At 41.8% G+C, this 19,927-nt stretch overlaps 1 protein-coding gene across 1 annotated transcript in view; it reads left to right on the forward strand.

The window, feature by feature from the left end:
• Positions 1 to 19,927, forward strand: part of C17H2orf16 (chromosome 17 C2orf16 homolog) — an 84,247-nt gene that overhangs the window by 1,086 nt on the left and 63,234 nt on the right. The window contains 5 exon segments of the mRNA XM_035700422.2: positions 3,064 to 3,106; positions 3,754 to 3,808; positions 4,023 to 4,118; positions 4,671 to 7,905; positions 7,907 to 15,614. Of these exon segments, the coding sequence (XP_035556315.2) occupies positions 3,064 to 3,106; positions 3,754 to 3,808; positions 4,023 to 4,118; positions 4,671 to 7,905; positions 7,907 to 15,614 (11,137 nt within the window).

The raw sequence follows: 19,927 nt of genomic DNA on the forward strand, positions 1-19,927 counted from the left end.
ATGTGAACTGCTACAGCCACTCCGGAAAACTGTGTGGAGGTTCCTCAAAGAGTTAAAAATAGATCTGCCCTACGACCCAGCAATTGCACTGCTGGGGATTTTCCCCAAAGATACAGATGCAATGAAACGCCGGGACACCTGCACCCCGATGTTTCTAGCAGCAATGTCCACAATAGCCAAACTGTGGAAGGAGCCTCGGTGTCCATCGAAAGATGAATGGATAAAGATGTGGTTTATGTATACAATGGAATATTCCTCAGCCATTAGGAACGACAAACACCCACGATTTGCTTCGACGTGGATGGAACTGGAGAGTATTATGCTGAGTGAAATGAGTCAATCGGAGAAGGACAAACATTATATGGTCTCATTCATTTGGGGACTATAAAAAATAGTGAAAGGGAATAAAGGGGAAAGGAGAAAAAACGAGTGGGAAATATCAGAAAGGGAGACAGAACATGAGAGACTCCTAACTCTTGGAAACGAACTAGGGGTGGTGGAAGGGGAGGTGGGCGGGGGGTGGGGGTGACGGGCACTGAGGGGGGCACTTGATGGGATGAGCACTGGGTGTTATTCTATATGTTGGCAAATTGAACACCAATAAAAAATAAATTTATATAAAAAAAAGGAAAATGGCAGAGGGTGCCTGGGTGGCTCAGTTGGTTAACCCTGTGATTCTTTTATTTTTATTGAAGGTTTTATTTATTTATTCATGAGAGACAGACAGACAGACAGACAGAATAGGCAGAGACACAGGCAGAGGGAGAAGCAGGTCCATGCAGGGAGTCCAATGTGGGACTTGATCCCAGCACTCCATCCCTGCACTGGATCCCCGGACTCTAGGATCACGCCCTGGGCTGAAGGCGGCACTAGACCCCTGAGCACCCCCGGGGCTGCCGGAGAGTCTGCCTTTCTAACAAGTTCCCAGGTTCTGTTACTGCTGTTAGGCTACAGACCACTTTCTTTCTTCAGAACAGAAAATTTTATTTTATTACTTAAAAATTTTAATTCCAGTATAGTTAACATACAGTGTTATATAAGTTTCAGGTTTACAATATAGTAATTCAGCAATTCTGTACATTACTCAGTGCTTGTCAAGATAAGTGTACTCTTAATCCCCTGTTTTTACCCATCCCCCACCCACCTCCCCTCTGGTAACTATCAGTTTGTTCTCTGAAGTTAAAGCAAGTTAAAAACAACATGTCAGGGACGCCTTTGTGACTCAGCGGTTGAGCGTCTGCCTTCAGCTCAGGGGGTGATCCGGGGTCCAGGGTAAAGTCCCACCTCAGTCTCCTTGTGGGGGTCTGCTTCTCCCTCTGCCTATGTCTCTGCCCCTGTCTCTCTTTCTCTCTCTTTCTGGGTCTCTCACAAATAAATCAATAAAATCTTTTTAAAAATGCAACTGATTTACTGTATTTTGCAACTTCTCTAAATTCGTTTATTAGCTCTAATTGGGTTTTTGTGTGTGTATTCTTAGGATTTTCTGACAACAAGATTATGTCATCTGTGAATAGACATGGAGATAGTTTAACTTTTTCCTTTCCAATTGAGATGGCTTTTATTTTTCTTACCTAATTGCTCTGGTTGAAGTTTCTAGTCCAATATTAAAGAAAAGTAGTGAAAGTGAGTATCCTTGTCTGTTCCCCCCCTTAAAGGCAAAGCTTTCAGTCTTTCACTGTGAAGAATGATATTAGCAGAGGGTTTTTCATAAATACTATTTACTATATTGAGGACATCCCTTCGAACCCTAGTTTGTTGAGTGTTTCTATTTTTTATAAATCATGAGTGAGTGTTGGATTTTGCCAATGCCTTTTCTCCATCAGTTGACATAATTGTTCAGGTTTTTCCTCTTCATGTTATTTCTTAAAGGTTTTATTCATTCATTCATTCATTCATTCATTCGAGACACACACAGAGAGGCAGAGACATAGGTAGAGGGAGAAGCAGCCTCCTCATGGGGAGCCTGATGGGGGACTCGATTCCAGGACCCTGGGACTACAACCTGAGCCAAAGGCAGACACTCAACCACTGAGCCACCCAGGTGCTGCTCTCTTTGTGTTATTAATGTGGTGTATCACATTGGTTTACTTTCTTAGGTTAAACCACCTTAGTGTTCTTGGGAGATCTTACTTTCAACACTTCTGTCCAACATCGGATTGCTTAGCTAAAACATTTGCTAATATTATGAATGAAATTGTATAGACTGTTTTAATATACTCTCAGAGACTGATGTCCTGAATCAAAAGGAAGAAATAAAAATTATTTTATTTGAAGTGGCAACACATATCACTTCTGTCTTTAAAATGATCTGGGGTGTGCCTGGGTGGCTCAGTTGATTAAGTGTCTGCCTTTGGCTCAGGTCATAATCTTAGGATTCTAGGATGGAATAGGTTCTCCACTCAAGTGGGAACCTGCTTCTCCCTATCCCTCTGTTTGCCACTCCCCCTGCTTGTGCTCTCTTCTCTGTCAAATAAATAAATAAATAAATAAATAAATAAATAAATAAATAAAATGACCTGGAACAACTTGGCTTCCACCTATATTTTAGTTTCATCTCTCACTACTTAGCAAAAGTACACCCAACAAATCATGACTTTATAATCTTCTTGGTGATGTTCCCATTGGCTGGAATGCTCTCTCTTTACCTAAAAATCTTCTGGTGATAATTTAAACTCCAGTTCAATTGGCAATTTCTTGAGTAATTTTTTCCTTTTTTCCCAGGCAGTTAACCACTGTCCTCTTTATTCCCTAACCTTTATATTTCTGTTACCACATGATATTGTAACTTAGGCGTTTAGACCTCTGTTTTCCCCAGTAATGGGAGTTCCCAGAATACAGGGATCTCATTTACTTTTGTAGTCCTGGCACCTAACGTAATGCCTAGAAGTTAGTAAGCGCTCATTAGATGATTTATGAATAAGTGAATGGGGTGGTAATTGTTGCTGTGGTTATGGTTACCAACTGGATCAATAATTGTATCTGTAAGACGAAATGTGCTGTTGATAAATTCTCTAACCTAGAACATTTTCTGGTTTTATTTTTTTCCTTTTTGTGCCCCTCTAGACTTCAAGGCAGCATAAATTGAAAAAGATCCAGAAATTCACAGGTCAGAGAGATCTTATACTTTATTCTTTAGCTCAAGGCTAATGACAAATCAACAGTGGGTCTGCTTTTAGACTGTAGACTTTAATAACAGGTAGAGGGAGGGAGGTTGAAAAAGATTGTATAAGTGAAAGAAATGTGCCTATTCTTCCTAACATCTGCAAAGATGCTGAATTCTTTCTGGTAACTTCCAAAGAGATGTAAACTGATTTATAGTTCTTTCTATGCTTCTGTTCCTCATGCTTTCTTTCCTAATTTCCTTTTATGCAAAACTCAAAGTATCAGGAAAGAAATTTGATGAGATCTTTAGTGGGGGAAGTTTCGATACATTTTTCCCCTGCCATAGACGCTGAATAGACTCCTTTGAAGGAAAAAATATGTATTACAGATTTATTTCCCTTACTCCAACTCCCTACTACCGTGATTGTTCCAGCTGTTTCCAATGACTTACATCCACTACATGGTAAAGGTGGCATAGTATATTTTAAAATATAAAAACTTAGACCGACATTACGTCTGAGCTCTATCACTACTTAACTTTATGATTCTGGACATGATTTCACCCTCGATCTCTTCTTTGTAAAACAAGTGGCTTGAACTAGGTGGTATCAATAATTATGATTCTAACAGATTCTTTACCTCTGCTCCCAGCTTCCCAGTGGGAAGAAAATCTCAGAATGGGTTGCTCTGAAGCTAACCTGACAAAGTGAGTAAAATTGATCGTCACTATTTATTCTTTCTTTCTTCAGCCTACCCTACTGATAAACCCTGTAAAGTTAGGAGAAAGATACCTAGTACTGTTTTACTTTTCTGACTGTGATAGTAGTTTCCTTTCTAACTTAAGCCACTCTTCTTATTGGTTTCCTTATTAGTACTTTTAATATCACTTCAATTACACTGACACACTCTGTTGTATCCAGCTTTTCAAGACTCCCTGTGGGATGGGCCCAGGAATATATACTCTGGTCAATGAACAGAAGTCTTCAACAGATCTTCAAACATCTGGAATGCACAAGGTCAGGGAAGGTAGTTTCTGGGTGGGGGTTGAAAGTGATGGAAGTTTTTGGTATTTTTTTTTTTTAGGTAAACTCTACCCCCAATGTGGGGCTCAAACTCACAGTCCCGAGATCAAAAATTCCATGCTATACTGACTGAGGCAGCCAGGTACCCCCAAGCTGGTAGAACTTTTAAGAGAGAGGAAGGAAGGGACTGAAGGGAAGAAGGGTTATAGAGAGGGAAGGAGGGGAGGGAAAGAGAGAGGGAAAAGCGAGATTGTTAGTTGGTTGGTTGGTTAGTTTTGATAGTGGGGATAAATTCTGAGTTCAAAGGTTTAAGAACAACTGGTTTATGAATCATTTCTGATTGCAGTGGAGACAATGGCCTCCCTTTCCTCCTGGTAGAGGAATTCTTTCTATAAGTAATTGAAGTTGGGGAAAGCAACCTCTTTTGTTGTTGTACTCCCTCAGGTCAAAATATTTTACATTTGAAATGGCCATTATCTTTCCCTTTTCCTACTTTTCCTACCTTCTCCTGCTTCAAAGCAAATGGAATTTTTCTTTATTTCTTAGATCAAGTCTTATGCACTCGTGTTTGCAAGAATCTTCGGATATGATTTCTTCCTCCACCTCCTCTGTGTTTGTGTCTCAGGAGCCTGTTCTACCCTGTTGTGGCTGTAAGAAGGCAAAACATTCTACTGATCACAGCATCTCCTCTGGATCATTATGCAACAGCTCCAGCCTGTCACACCCTTCTGTCATTTCTGAAGGAACAACCTGTCAACTCCAGAGCCTTAGTTTACCTACTTTACCCAAAAACCAGTCTTCTGTGCTCAGGAACCAAGGCACATCCCTGCCCCCTTTTCAACTCTCACAGCTTGGGAAATCAAATCTTTTGGAGGATTTGGCAGCTCTTTCACCATTAAGGTCTCAAAGCTCTTTTATCAGCTCTGTTTTTGAATCCCCAGATCTCTGTCAACAAGAACAAACAAAGAATGGGAGAGGGAGCAAGAGTCATTTGACATTGGATCATGGGTCAAGTTCTATCTGCAAGGCAAGACCACGATTCTCAGGGCGGGCTCCACTCCAGCTCTCTCCTTTGGCTAGGTGGAAGTTAGAAGGACATATGGCTTGGAAGGTTTGTACTTTGAAGGAACAAACAGTTCCTCTGCCTGTGAAGGAATCATGGGAAATGCTGCATTATTTAACTGAGGCACGAGGAGGAGTAGTCCCTGAACCAGAGAAACCTCAAATGCAGGTATCTATGCCTACCCATCAAAGCACTGAACAAAGTATCAACAATAAATCCCCAAACTGTCCATCATTCCAGCTCCATGTGAATATTGGAGTGGAATCTGGATTGAATAGAACAGAAACAAAAATTTCACAGTCACTTATCCCAGGTAAGCTGTCACAACTGGGGGATGGCCCCCAAATCGTTGAATCCAGGCCCTTAGTTACATCACTGGGCACTCCACCTCCCAAAAGTTTAGGAGTTGACATAGTTCAAGGGGAAACCAATTTCCTGCAGAAGAAGCCAAAACACATCCTAGAGCTTAGTATAGAGCAGAGGGTCATAGGTCTTCCGGAAAAAAGGATGCAGCAGCATGAGACCCAAGTGACTAAAGTGGAGTTGGCCCCAAGGCTATCATATCAAGTTACAGATAGCATAAAGGTAACTCCATTGGCATTACTTCAAGTCATGGATTCAATGGGGATCATCCCAGAATCACATTCACAAGTGACAGAATCTGTGGGTTTGTTCCCGCAGCCACCAGATGAAGTTGGGAAACCAGACGAAACGATGAAAAGAGTGAGTGTAAGCACAAAACCATCATATCAAATCACTGAATCAGTGGAGGTAACATCAAGTACTCAGCATCAAGTTATGAAATCAAAGATGACCTCCAGATCACCAAATCACGTCACAGATAATGTGAAGGTAACTCCTGTAGCATTGCTTCAAGTCATGGATTCTATCGGGATGATTAAAAAATCACATTCACATATCATAGAATCAGAGGGAATAACCCCAAGAACACAGTATCCAGCCATGGAGTCTGGGGATATAAACACATCGTTGGATCATGAAGTCATGCCACCAGGAGAGATAGGTCCACAGGTAGGACATGAAGTTGTGGAAACTGTGGAAATGACTGTAGGGCCACAGTTTAAAGTTGCTGAATCCGTGGACATAACCTCAAGGCCACAAAATCAAGCCATAGAACCATTGAACATTCCTCCAGGACCAGTGTGTCAAAACACAAGATCCCTGGAAATGATCTCCACTCCATTGCATCAAGTTACAGATTACACAAAAGTAACTCCAGTGGCACTATTACAAGCTGTGGATTTCATGGGGATAATTCCATCAGCACAGTCACATGTTATAGAATATGGAGATTCACAGTCTAAAATTGCAAAATTGACCCCAGGAGTGACTCAACCAGATGGTTTGACTTCCGGCTCTCCTACTACTATTGGTTCACCTGGAGTTGTAGAAACTGTGGGTTTACCTCCAAAGCCACCACCTAAAGTCACAGAATCAGTAGGGGTGATTCCAATGCCATCACATCAATCCGTACATTCTCTAAAGGTAACTCCAGTAGCCCTGGGGTCACCCATGGGAATGATCATAGCATCACAATCACAAATTGTGGAAACTCCGGATTTGACCTCAAGGCCAGTATCTCAAGTCAAAGAACCTCTGGAGTTGACCCCTGGGTCATGGATTCAGGTGCTGGACTCTGTGGGGATGACTCCACAACCATATCATCAACGCACAGAAACTATGGCATTAACCCCAGGCCTATCTCATCAAGTCATAGAGTCTTCAAGGATGACCCCGTGGGATCAAATCTTAGAACCTTCAGAGATGAGTCCAAGGCAAAGCCACCAAACTATAGAGACTAGAGGGTTGGCCTCTGATCCCACAGTCACAAATCTAACTGAGTTGACACAGTCACCTCATCAAATAATGGAATCTTTAGGTACAGTCCCGAGGTCACTGGGTCAAAGTACAGCATCTGAGGGAATGAATCAAGAGCCACTGCATCAAGTCACAGATTCTGCAGTATTGACCACTACATCACTACTGCCAGATGTAGAATATTTGGGGGTGAAGCCAATGCCACAGCTTAAGGTTGTGGATTCCATGAAGTTATCCCCAGGATTACAAAATGTAAAACCTATAGACGGAACCTCAGGTTCAATCCCACAAATGGCAAAATATGGACAGTTGATCCCAACTGTGAACTCCATAGAATCGGCCCCAGAACTTCAACTGCAGGTTGTAAACTCTGATGGGTTGGCACCCATTCCACTGCTGGAAAGTGGGAATTCTGTGCAGTTAGCCCCAACGTCTCAGCTTCAAGGTCTGCAATCTATTCGTTTAACTCTAGGAACACAAGAACAAAGTGGAAAATCTGCTGAGTTAGCCCCAGCACCACAGTTACAGAATAGGAAATCAATGCAGTTGACCTCCAGTCCACAGTTGCAAGGTCTGGAATATGTTCATTTGGCCGTGCCACCAGAGTTTCCAGATATAAAAGCTGCGGAGTTGACCCTAAGACCACTACAGGAAGACATGAAATCCATGGAGTTGGCCCCAGAGCCACGGTTACCTGATGAAAGACCAGAGGAGATAGCTCCAGCACTCTTACTTAAAGATGTGAAAATTCCTCGAATGGTAGAATGCAGAAGGTTGATTCCTACAACACAGGTGGAAGGTATGAAATACGAGGAGCCGATTTCAGGGGCACGCATTCGAGCAGTGAAATCTGCAGAGCTCAACCTCAAGCCAAATCAGTGAAGCCATAGATCCCGAAGGATTGACTCCATGGCATCAAGCTTTAGAATCTTCAGGAATGATCACAGAGCCAGGATACGAAGGAGCAGAAGCAGAGTTGACCTCTGACACTTGTCACCAGAGGAAAGAATCTATGGAGTTGAAACAATCATCTTTAGGAAGTACTCCAAGGCCATTGAGCCAGACTTTAGAATCTATGCAGATGAACTCAATGCCATTCCAAGGTGCTCTTGAGACAATGCTCCAAAGCGTAAAAGCCTTGGAGACTCGGATGTCTCAACACACAATACAAGAATCTCCAGAGTTGGTACCAGGATCAGAGATTCAAGATCTGACCCCAGAAGTGATGAACCCAGAGTCTCAAGGTATGAAGTCTGTTCATCTGAATCTAGGACCATATTCCGAATTTATGAACTATAAGGAGTTGGCCTCAGAACCACAATTTCAAAGTGTGAAATCTGTGCCATTGACCCCAGGACCACGGCCCCAACGTACAAAACCTGAGACGTTGACTCTAGGGCCACTAATGCATGATAATAAATTTGTGGATTTAACTGTACCACTGGAAGCATCTGGGAGGTTAATTCCTGAAACACATGTTGAATCAAGGAAAGTTACCATGGAACCACACTTAGAAGCAATGAAATCTCTGAGTTCGACTTCTAGATCAAGGCATCAGGACACAGCCTCTGCAGCTTTAGCTTCTGAGATCTGGCCACAAGAGGAGGAATCTGTGAAGTTAATCCCACAGCAAGTCACGGAAACTGCTGGGATGATGCCAAGGCCACATTTTCAAAAGTTTTCAGAGATGACCTTGGGACCAGGCCATCAAGGCACAGAAACTGCGCAGCTGACTTCTGAGGCTTTGCTCCAAATGGCATTAACACAAAAACCAACAGGTCAAGTTATGGAATCTACAGGAATGACTCTAAAGCCACATTGTCAAGTTACCGAGCCTTCAGAGATGCCCGTAAGGTCAGAACATGAAAATACAGAAAATTTTGGGTTGGCATTGCTTCAAGTTGAAAATATCCAGGAGACAATGCCAGTACCACCATATTTAGTACAAGGATCTCCGGAATTGACTTTAGGACCAGGCATGCAATATGAGAAATCAGAGCCACTACTGCAAAATTTGAAATCTGTGATGTCAACCCCTGGAACATCCCCATTAATGGAAGGATCTAAACAATTTATCACAGGAGCAAAACGACATGTTATGGAGTTGACCGCAGAGCCACAGCTCCAGGGAGTAAAGTCTATGCAGCTGAAGCCAGAGCCACAATTACAAGATGTGGAATATGTTAATGTAATTCAACAGCTAGCTACTACTGGAGTGGTAGGATCTGAGAAGCTGGTACAAGAACCAGTACTACAAAGTATACTATCAGAAGACTTGACTAAGGGGGCACAGCTTCAAGGTGTGAAATTGACCCCAGGGCCGCATTTACAAAGTGTCAGATTTTCAAAGTTATCCCCAGGGCCACTTCTTCAAGGAGAAAAACCTGTAGATTTAATCTCAGGATCCCCACATCACAGTGTGAAATCTGATGAACTGACCCCAGGTTCACCAATGCAAGAGATGAAATCCTTAGATTTAACCCCAGGGCCAAACCATCAAAGCGTTATGTCTGTACAATTGACTCCAGAATCACAAACTCAGAGTATGAAATTTGTGAAACAAAACTCAAGACCACGCTTGCAAGATGTCAGATTTTCAGATTTGACCTCAGAACCAAAGCATCAAGGTTTCAAACGTGTGCAGTGTGTACCAGGAACACAGCTTCAAGATATACAGTCCGTAGGATTTGAAACAGAATCATCTTTGCAATCAAACCAAGGGCTCTTGAATGAGAATATGAAATCTCTTCTGCCTATTGAAGGATTACAGTTTCACAGCATGGAATCTATGAAATTGACCAAAGAACTACAGTATCAAGGTGTGAAGTCTCAGGAACGGAATCTAGGACCAAGGCAGCAAGAGGTGAAATTTTCTGAATTGACGTATGGGCCAAAGCTTCAAGGTGTCAAATTTGGGGAGCAAACCCCAGGATCAGTGTTTGAAGGTGTGAATTCTGTGGAGATGACCCCAGAATTAGGGCTTCAATATTCTAAATTAGCAAAGACGTCTTCGGGGCTTCAAGATCTAAAACAGGTGGGGCTTAGCTCAGGGCCATGGCTACAAGATATCAAATTTTGTGATCTGACATCAAGAAGTCAACCTTCCAGTGTGAAATCTTCAGAGTTAAACTCAGGGCCACAGCTACAGCATGTGAAATTTTTTGAGTTGACCCCAAAGCCAAAGATGAAAGGAATCAGATCTATGGGGTTGTCCCCAGGACCTCAAAAGCAAGTGGTCAAGCCTGAGGTATTAGTACCAGAGACATTGTTTCAAGGCATAAAACATTTCGTGGTGGGCCAAATGTCTAACTTGGAAGGTAACGGTCCTTATAAATTCATCTCACAACCACAGAAACCAGATGCAAAATCTATGGAGTTGACTCCTGAGTCACAGTTGCCAAGAGTAAACTATTCTGAGTCGACTAGAAGACCACATTTACAAGCTATAAAATCTTCTGAAATGATCCAAGGGCCACACGTGGGAGGTGTGAAACCAATGGAGCTGACACCAGGCTCAAAACGTCAAGGTTTAAAATCTGAGTTGTTGATCTCAGAGCTGAAAGATGTGAAATCTGTGGCCTTAGCTACAGGACAGTGTCTAAAAGGTATGAAATCTATGTTGTTAACCCCCAGTCCACAGCTGGAAGGTGAGAAATCTATGGAGACAACCACAGTGCAAGGGATAGAACATGTCAAATCTGTGAAAGACACCAAAGATACTAAGCTTCAAGTTGCAACACCTGACTTGGCTCTGCATGCAAGAATTCAAGAATTCAAAGGAGTGGAGATGGTCCCGAGAACACAACCGCAAGATGTGAAAACCGTGGAACTGAACTTTGGGCTAAAGATGCAAGGTGAGAAACCTGTGCCTTTTGCACCAGGACCATTGCTCCAAAAGTCTGAACCGCAAGATGTGAAACCTGAGGAATTGACTTTAGAGCCACAAACGCAAGATAGGAAGGTTGTCGACAGTACCCCATGTGGAAAGCATCAAAGCTTAAAATCTGTAGAGGAAACTCCAGATTCAGAGCTGCAACATGTGAAATCTGTGAAATTGACCCCACGGGTAAAGAAGCAGGAAGTAAAATCTGGGAATGTGACCAGAAGAGCAAAGTTTCAAGGAGTAAACTCTGTAGACTTAGCCCCAAGCCAACAGTTTCAAGGGATGGCACTCATGAATTTCACTTCTGGGCCAGAACAGGATGGCAAGATATCTGTAATCTCATCAAAGCAGCAATGGAAGAATTCAGAGCAATTGAAGAGAAGGCTTAAGGCAGAAGATGGGATGTCTTTGGAGTTAATTCCAGAACTAAAATTTAAAGGCAGAAAATTAGAAGACCTCAATTTTGAGTTAGGATTTGAAGATATAAAATCACTTGATTGGACTCCTGAATCAAATATTCAAGGTTTAAAACCTAAGGAATTCAAACTTGAACCACAGTTGCAAAGCCTAAAATCTCCTAAGTTGACCCCAGGGCCCCAGTTGCACCAAGTAAAACCCTCAGAGTCAGCTTCAGAGCCACAGCTTTGTGTAAAAACTCTTGAGTTACAACAAGAGCCGCTGCTTGAAAGTATGAGATGTAGTCAGTGGATACCGGGACCTAAGTTCCAAGCCGTGAAATCTGTAGACTTAAATCTTGGGTCACATTCTCCAGGTGTTAAATCTGCAGGGTTGAAATCTTCGACACAGTTAAGAGATGTAAAGTCATCTGAATTGACTCCAGGGCCAAAACCTCAAAGTGCAACATATACAGAGTTCAACCTTGGGCCACAGCTGCAGAATGTGAAAACCCCTGAGGTGCTACCAGGACCACAGCTGCAAAAAGGGAAGGCTTTGGCATCCACCTCGGAGCCACAGCTTCAAGATGTAAAAACTACTGAGTTCAAAAAAGAGCCACAGCTTGAAACTGTGAGGCGTATTCAGTGGATACCAGGACCTGATTTCCAAGCCGTGAAATCTGTAGAGTTAAATCTTGGGTCACATTCTCCAGGTGTTAAATCTGCAGGGTTGAAATCCTCGATACAGTTAAGAGATGTGAAGTCATCTGAATTGACTCCAGGGCCAAAACCTCAAAGTGCAACATATACAGAGTTCAACTTTGGGCCACAGCTGCAGAATGTGAAATCCCCTGAGGTGCTACCAGGACCACAGCTGCAAAAAGGGAAGGCTTTGGCATCCACCTCGGAGCCACAGCTTCAAGATGTAAAAACTATTGGGTTCAAAAGAGAGCCACAGCTTGAAACTGTGAGACGTATTCAGTGGATACCAGGACCTGATTTCCAAGCTGTGAAATCTGTAGAGTTAAATCTTGGGTTACAATCTCAAGGTGTCAAGTCTGTAGAGTTGAAAGCTTTGAAACAGTTAAGAGATAGAAGGTCATCTGCGTTGACTCCAAGGCCAAAGCTCCAAGATATACAATCTTCGTCATCACTCCAGGAACATCAGCCTCAAGGTTTCGATTTGAAACCTTGTCTACAGGTTAGAAGTGTGAAATCATGTGACCTGACTTCAAAGTCAAAGTTTTGTGATATAAAATCTATGACATTCAAATCTAGGCTTTGCTTGCATGATAGGAAATCTACTAAATTGACTGCAGGACCAAAGCTTCAAGAAGTGAAATCCTTACAGTCATCCCCAAGAGCACAGCTTCAAGGTGTGAGGTCTCTAGTGCTTGCGCAAGAGCCACAGCTTCCTGACACAAAATCTGGGGTATTAAGCCAAGTGTCACAATTACAAAGTGGTACAACTATAGAGCTGAACTCCCCACGACACTTGAAAAGGATGAAGTCATCTGAGTTGACTCTTCGGACAAAGCTTCAAGGTGTGAAATCTGAGAATTTCAACTCTGGGTCACAGTGGCAAGATCTAAAATCTTCTAAGTTATCACCTGAGATAAAGTCCCAAGATATGACATTTATTGAGTTAAATCCAAGTTCCCAGATGGAAGGCATAACCTTTTCTAAACCGACTGCAGGGACAAAGATTCAAGGTGCCAAATTTACAGATTTGTTTGGGTCATCGTTACAAGGTGTGAATGCTGCTGAGGGGACCTCACAGTCAAAGCTTCAAAGTGTAAAACATAAAGAAAGCGACCCCAGTCCCCAGACGCAAGTTGTGAAATCCTCGGACCTGAACCTTGGATCAGAGCTTCAAAATATGAAACTGGCGTCCAGCCCTGAGCCACAGTTTCAAGGAGAGAAATGTTCTAAGTTAATCTCAGAAACAGAGTGTCAAGATGTGGAATCTGTGAAGTTCAAACCTGGGCCACAGTTGAGGGGTATGAAATCTTCCGAACTGATATCAGGGACAAAGCTTCAAAAGGTGCAATCAGTGGATTTCAAGTCAGCCCCACAGTTACAAGATATGAAACCTTCTAGGTTGATCATGGGCATAAAGCTTCAAGACATTAAATCTACGAATTTCAAGTCTGGACCACACTTGCAGGATGTGAAGTCTTCTCAAGTGATCCCAAGGGAAAAGCTTCAAGGTATGAAATCTGTAGAACTGAAACCTAATCCAAAGTTACAAGGTGAGAAATCTTCTGATTTGACCCTGGGGAGGAAGTTTCCAGCTGTGAAATCAGGCCCACAGTTACAAGATGTGAAATGCTCTGAGTTGATCATGGGTATAAAGCTTCAAGATACAAAATCTACGGGGTTCAGTTCTAGATCACACTTTCAAGGTATGAAGTCTTCTAAAGTGATCCCAGGGTCAAAGCTTCAAGAAGTGAAATCCTCTGAGTTCAACCATGGTCCAAAGCTACAAGGTGGGAAATCTAATTTAACCCAGAAGAGGAAGTTTCAAGGTATGAAACCGGTGGAGTTCAACCCTGGACCACAGAGACAAGGTGAGAAATCTGATTGGATACCTGAGTGCAGGCTTCGAGATTTGAAATCTGTTGAGTTAAAACCTGTTCCACAGTTACAAGGTGTAACCTCTTCTGAGTTGGCACCAGAAACAAAGCTTCAAAGTGGAGAATCTGTGGAGTTCCTTGCCAGACCCATGCAGCAAGATATGAAATCTCTTGAATTGACTCTAGGTGCAAAGGTCAAAGATGTGAAATCTTTGGGGTTTGGGTCAGCCCCAGAGTTACAAAACAGGAAACTGCATATGTTGACACCAGGGGCACACCTTCAAGGTGTGAAATCTATGAAATTCAACCCCGGGGCAAAGTTGCAAGGTGCAAAATCTCCTGAGTCCATAAACCTTCGAATAATGAAAACGACAGAAGTCAAACATGACCCAGAATTTCAGGTTGCAAACCCCTCTGAGTTAGCCTTGAAATCAAAGACTTGCAGTGTGATATCTTCCGAGTTCAAAGCTGGGAAACAGTGGCAAGAAGAGAAATCTTGTAAGTTGAAACCATGGCCAGAGCTTCAAAGTATGAAATTTATGGTATACAATCCTGGACCACATCTGCAACATATAAAATCTTCAGAATTATGCAAAGAGACAAAGCTTCACGATGTGAAAGCTATGGAATTCAATCCCGAGCAGCAGTTGCAAGATGTGAAATCTCCCGAGTTAGGCAAGGGAACAGGTATGCTTCAAGGTATGCAGTCTTTTGAGCTCAATCCTGGGCCACAGCTACAAGAGATAAAATCTGAGTTGTGCACAGATGTGAAGCTTCCATATGAGCAATTTCTGGAATTCAAGCATGAGCCTAAATTACAAGGTGGGAAATCCTCTGAATTGAATCCAGGGCCACAGCTTCAGTGTACAAATCTTGTGGCATTCAGCACTGGGCCACAATTGAAAGGTGTAAAATCTGAGTTGAATCCTCAGCCGGGGCTTCAAGGTATAAAATCTCAGGTGTTCTGCCTTGGGCCACATGTGCAAGGTGTGAATTCTTCTGCATTTATTTCAAACCCAAAACTGCAGTGCGTAAATTCTTTTGGATGCAACCCTGAGCCACCTTTGCAAGGTATAAACCCTTCTGAATTAACTTTAGTTTCAAAACTTCAAGGTATGAAGTCTTCTGAAGTGAGTTCAGGGACAGAGATTGCAAGTGAGACATCTATGGTGTTCAACCCTGACCGGCATTTGCAAGATATGAAATCTGAATTGATTCCAGGGTCGAAGTTTCTAGGTGTTGCACCTATGGAATGCAACCCTGGGCCACAGATGAAGTGTGTAAATTCTTCTGAGTTGAATGCAGAGCCAAAATTACAATGTGTAAATTCTATGGGGTGCAAACGTGGGCCACTTTTGGAAGGCGTACAGTCTTTTGGGTTGACTTCAGGGACAAAATGTCAAGGTATGGGATCTGAGGTGAATCCAGGGACTAAGAAGCAAAGTGAGACATCTGTGGTGTTCAACTTGGAATCACATTTGCAATGTTTGAAATCTGAATTGATTCCAGGGTCAAAGTTTCTAGGTGTAGCACCTATGGAATGCAACCCTGGGCCACAGGTGAAGTGTGTAAATTCTTCTGAGTTGAATCCAGAGTCAAAATTACCATGTGTAAATTCTACGGGGTGCAAACTTGGGCCGCCTTTGCAAGGTATACAATCTTTTGAGTTGACTTCAGGGATTAAATGTCAAGGTATGGGACCTTTTGATTTGAATCTGGGAACAGAAGTTCTAGGTGTAAAGCTACGTATTACACGTTATGTGAAAATAAGTATACAGAGAGAATGACCTACAATCAGCTAGTAACATAAAACAACAAACAATAGATTCCACATTGAGTCAACCTGGGGCTTCATTGAATTTTGACTTCTCAGCATCTCTGTTTTACAGAGAACATGTATATGCTTGTTTAAATACAATACAGATTATAGATATTTGCCAAATACTAAGATTTCATCTTGAAAGCACTGGGTTAATTTTATTTTAAATATAAGTTTCTGCCCTTTTTTTAAATTATTATCCATGAAACTATAGAGGAGAAATAGTTAGAAGGAGAAGAAGGCTCCTGTGGGGAGCCTGGATGGTGACTCAAACCCAGACCCCGGGATCAAGGACCGAGCTTAGCTGTGACGCTGAACTAATTATGCTGCCCAGGCATTCCTAACATAATTTGAATGGATGGCAATGCAAATGTTGCTCACAGGGGAATTGATTCATAGGACATATCCAGTCACCCAGAGAGTCTTTTTTTTTCTTCCTAGTAATGTCTGGGACTATGTAATCATCTGTGGCCATCAGACTACTAGCAACCAAAGTAAATGGCAAAAAGATGCTGTATGTGGAATGTTAGTGAAAAGGTGTAAGCTGGTTAGAAACAGATCCACACCTCCTAATGACAAACACAGTATTGAAATGCCAAGCCATGAATCTTCATCAAATGGAAAGCCTTCGTGAAATATAATACATTTATAGGATTTTGTCTTGCCTTGATTTGCAATGTGGAGCTCCATTGCTTCTGTCATTGTAGTTTTTTATTAATTTTAAAACATTTGGGGAGTATTCACAGAAGTTCCTGTTCAGCATTGTCGTGTGAAATTATAATCCTTTCATAGTCAAGTCTGTTTTCAAATTGTTTTTCCACATTATGATGTTCCTTGTTATTGCAAAAGGTGGCATCAGTTCCCTTGCAGGTCTAGGGGCCAAGAGCAACTCCAATCGGGTGCACGGTCACAAGTGTAGAATATCAGGACCCATGTGAAAAGAGGAGTTTTGTCTATGACAAAGCTAGAGGTAGAAACAGAGAAACCTGCATTGAGCTCCCAGAGAGAAGCAATTTGTTGCTGCTCATCACATCAAGGGTGATCAAAGGGAAAGTCTAAAAGGAGAAAATCCCCAAATGCAAGAAGGTATGATGAGAATAGAGGGCAGGTTCTGGGCAAGAGTGCAGGTGTTTCTCTACTGTGTGATGCTCACAGAATGAAGCAATGGAGCAGGCTTGCAGAGCCATGTCCATCACCCATCCAGCAAGGAAGGCTCTATGCCCTAAGCTACCTTGTAAAATGGTTCCAAATAGTCAAATAGACTGATGTCACTGGAGCAGCAAGGAGGTGTTAGTTTATGTCTTGTGCTAACATCTCTGCCAGGCACGCAGCTTTCCAGCTGCCCCTCCTTGACCTTCTCAGCAGACATATTCATCAGCTCAATCCAACTGATCTAGAGGCTACTTTTATTTCCAATATATAACGAGGAGTTGGTCAATAAGCAGCATGTAAGTGAGCTGCAATGACAAAAAATAAGGTTAATTGATAGCCAACACAGTCCTTGTCCCATTCTTTTCGTCTCTGAGATCTGGGCTCTGTAGCACCCAGGTAAGGTAAGCTGCCACACAGCAGTGGTCAAGCACATGATGAGTTCTTTGGGGCTAAGTTCATATGGGAACTGGTGTATACTTAAGCTCAGGTCACCAAAAATATATACTTACCTCCACAGTAAGGGCTGGGACAGTCCTCCGAATTAAGGGAGGTGGATCCCATTGACAATGTGACTGTCCTAATATGCTTTCAGACACGCAATGGAATTCTCTCTCCTCTTCGTTGTCACTAAAGTCTCTGAGAATGCCTCCTTGTCTGTGTCTGATGGCCTTCTACCCTGAAAGTTAAATTTCAACCTTTTTTTTATTGTTAAATGGCCAGATATGCTGCATCATGGGCTGGGAGGCAGAGTGCGGACAGGCCCTGAGACATTCTCTCCCAAGGCTCCAGCATGCTGCCACAAGTGCACAGTGAGACTGTCAGCCCACTCCTGGCTTCTTGATTGCAATCCCCAGTCCCCAGCCTCATGTGCCCAACTCAGAAACACACTCAATAAATTTAGACTGAAGAACAATGAGTCAGCCTTCTTCAAGAAGTCATTTAATCTTCTTGCATTCTTATACTATTTTTTCTATTTATAAAATGGAGGATATCACCCAGAAATTTCAAAAAAAGCAGAGAAAATCTTCATGATGTTTCTAAACCATCAAGTGAGAAGATGATGTAACAACATATACATGAACATCTTTGGACTGTGGACTCTTGACCTGTTTCCCTGCAATTCTTCCTTTCTCCTGTGAGTAAAGACTAATCATTCCCATAATCAAAAAGAGTTGTATCTTTCCATGTAATTTTCCTTTATACATAAACACCATGCAGAATGATATCCTTCCTCAGCAATGGAAGCCACAATAAAAACGAACCAAGTTTTATTTAAATTGTCTCTGTGATTCTGAATCAACTTAAGTGAGTTAGGAAGAGAAAACAAATAGCTTACTCATTTTAGATGTTTCATTGGCTTTATGGGTACCTAGAGACTCCATTTGTATCCACATGATAACTGAAGTTGCCATTTCAAAACCATATAGAGAATAATATAGTAAAATATAGATGTAAATTTATTAAGATCAGTAAGAAGGTATAATTTAGAATGAGTTTCGAGGAAAAGAAACTCCAACAAATTTACCACATGACAAAAGCTAAATACCATATTATTAGAAAAGGTATTTATTTTTATTTCTTCATGAAAACAGAATTTTGTTGAAAGAACAGGAAATATAGAATAGAGTGCACGCTTCAGCATTCATTCCACAAAACCACCTCACAGCGTAATAATGTGCCTTTGAATATGACTGAAGATCTGATTTGATAAATAGCGGGTGTCGTGTATCGTGGGTTCAGTGCCAATGAACAGGTCATTGCCGAGCAAGGGTTTCCGCTTTCTGCCTGCCCTTCCCCTGTTCTGTAGCTCTCTCCTGCTCTCTTTTCTCAACAACAATAAAAACTTTTTTAAAAAAAGAATAAACTGAATAAAAGAATAATTCTGAATTAATCATAAATTCAATGTGAATCATTTTGGGAGTTTACTGCTTGGTGGAGAAAGTTAAAGATCACACGTGCTTTCCCGATTGGGGCCTGTAAAGATCTCAGCTCTGTTCAGAAAGAGGCAGAGTGAAAAAAAAAAGAAAGAAAGAAAGAAAGAAAGAAAGAAAGAAAGAAAGAAAGTAAGCAGAGGGAGGAAGCTTTAAGCTCCACCTGCTTAAAAGGGTGTCTGCACATTGTGATCGAGAGGAAAATAGCAGGCTCTTTCTTTAAAAATGTCTCAAATACTAATTAGCGGTTAACACATTTTCTAAGTCTGAGAGCCCTGCATATGTGAAGTGAAATATTCATTACTATTTGTTTAATGCTCAATGATAGATTAATACATTTAACATCACCAAATTTTTAAAAAAAAAACAATGTTTCTTGAGAATTTACACATTGATGACAAATCTGATGAATCATGTCTTAGTTTAATATTCAAACTAGATCTATACTGAAAGTTGTTATATATACATTCACCTTCAAACACCTGAAGCAACAGAAAAAATAAATTATAAATATAATGTCTACAAACGTATCTTTCACTTATACTCAAAAAAAAAAAAAACTGTTCAACCCACAATATGATTTACGACCAATTACTTCTGTTACTATTTTGCTACATTCCTGAGGTTGGTGGATATACTTATTTTCATATGTTCCCAGTAGTTAGCAGCAATATTTGATTCCTCTCATGACACTGCCACCATCTTAGAACAGATTCTAAGCACAAGGAATTCTCAGGCCAGAGGTTATCCAGGAAGTTTGAGACTCTGTGACCAAGCAAGAATTACTTTCCAAGGGATAACTGTGTCTGGGACATTCAACTTAAGCACTTTCTTCAGATAAACTCTCAGAAGACTTGTTTCTATTGTAGTGGGAATATTTAACATGAGATCTACTCTCCCAATAAATTTTTAATCATACACCTGGTATGTTAACTGCAGATACGACACATACTACCTGCTTCAGAACCTGTAATTGAAAGTAAGAGTACCTAGGTGGGTAGGGGAGGCCAGGATGTTATTCCAGTTCAGGCCTTTTCCATTAGCTTTTCGGGCATGTGGAAGTAGGTTTTTACCACCACCTCACAGCCCTCCCCCAGGGCTGGAACAGCGGCCCCAAAAAGATGCGTCCCAGGGCACCAGGGTGG

This window comes from Canis lupus, chromosome 17, assembly GCF_003254725.2.
Source record: "Canis lupus dingo isolate Sandy chromosome 17, ASM325472v2, whole genome shotgun sequence".
Classification (NCBI taxonomy): Eukaryota; Metazoa; Chordata; class Mammalia; order Carnivora; family Canidae; genus Canis; species Canis lupus.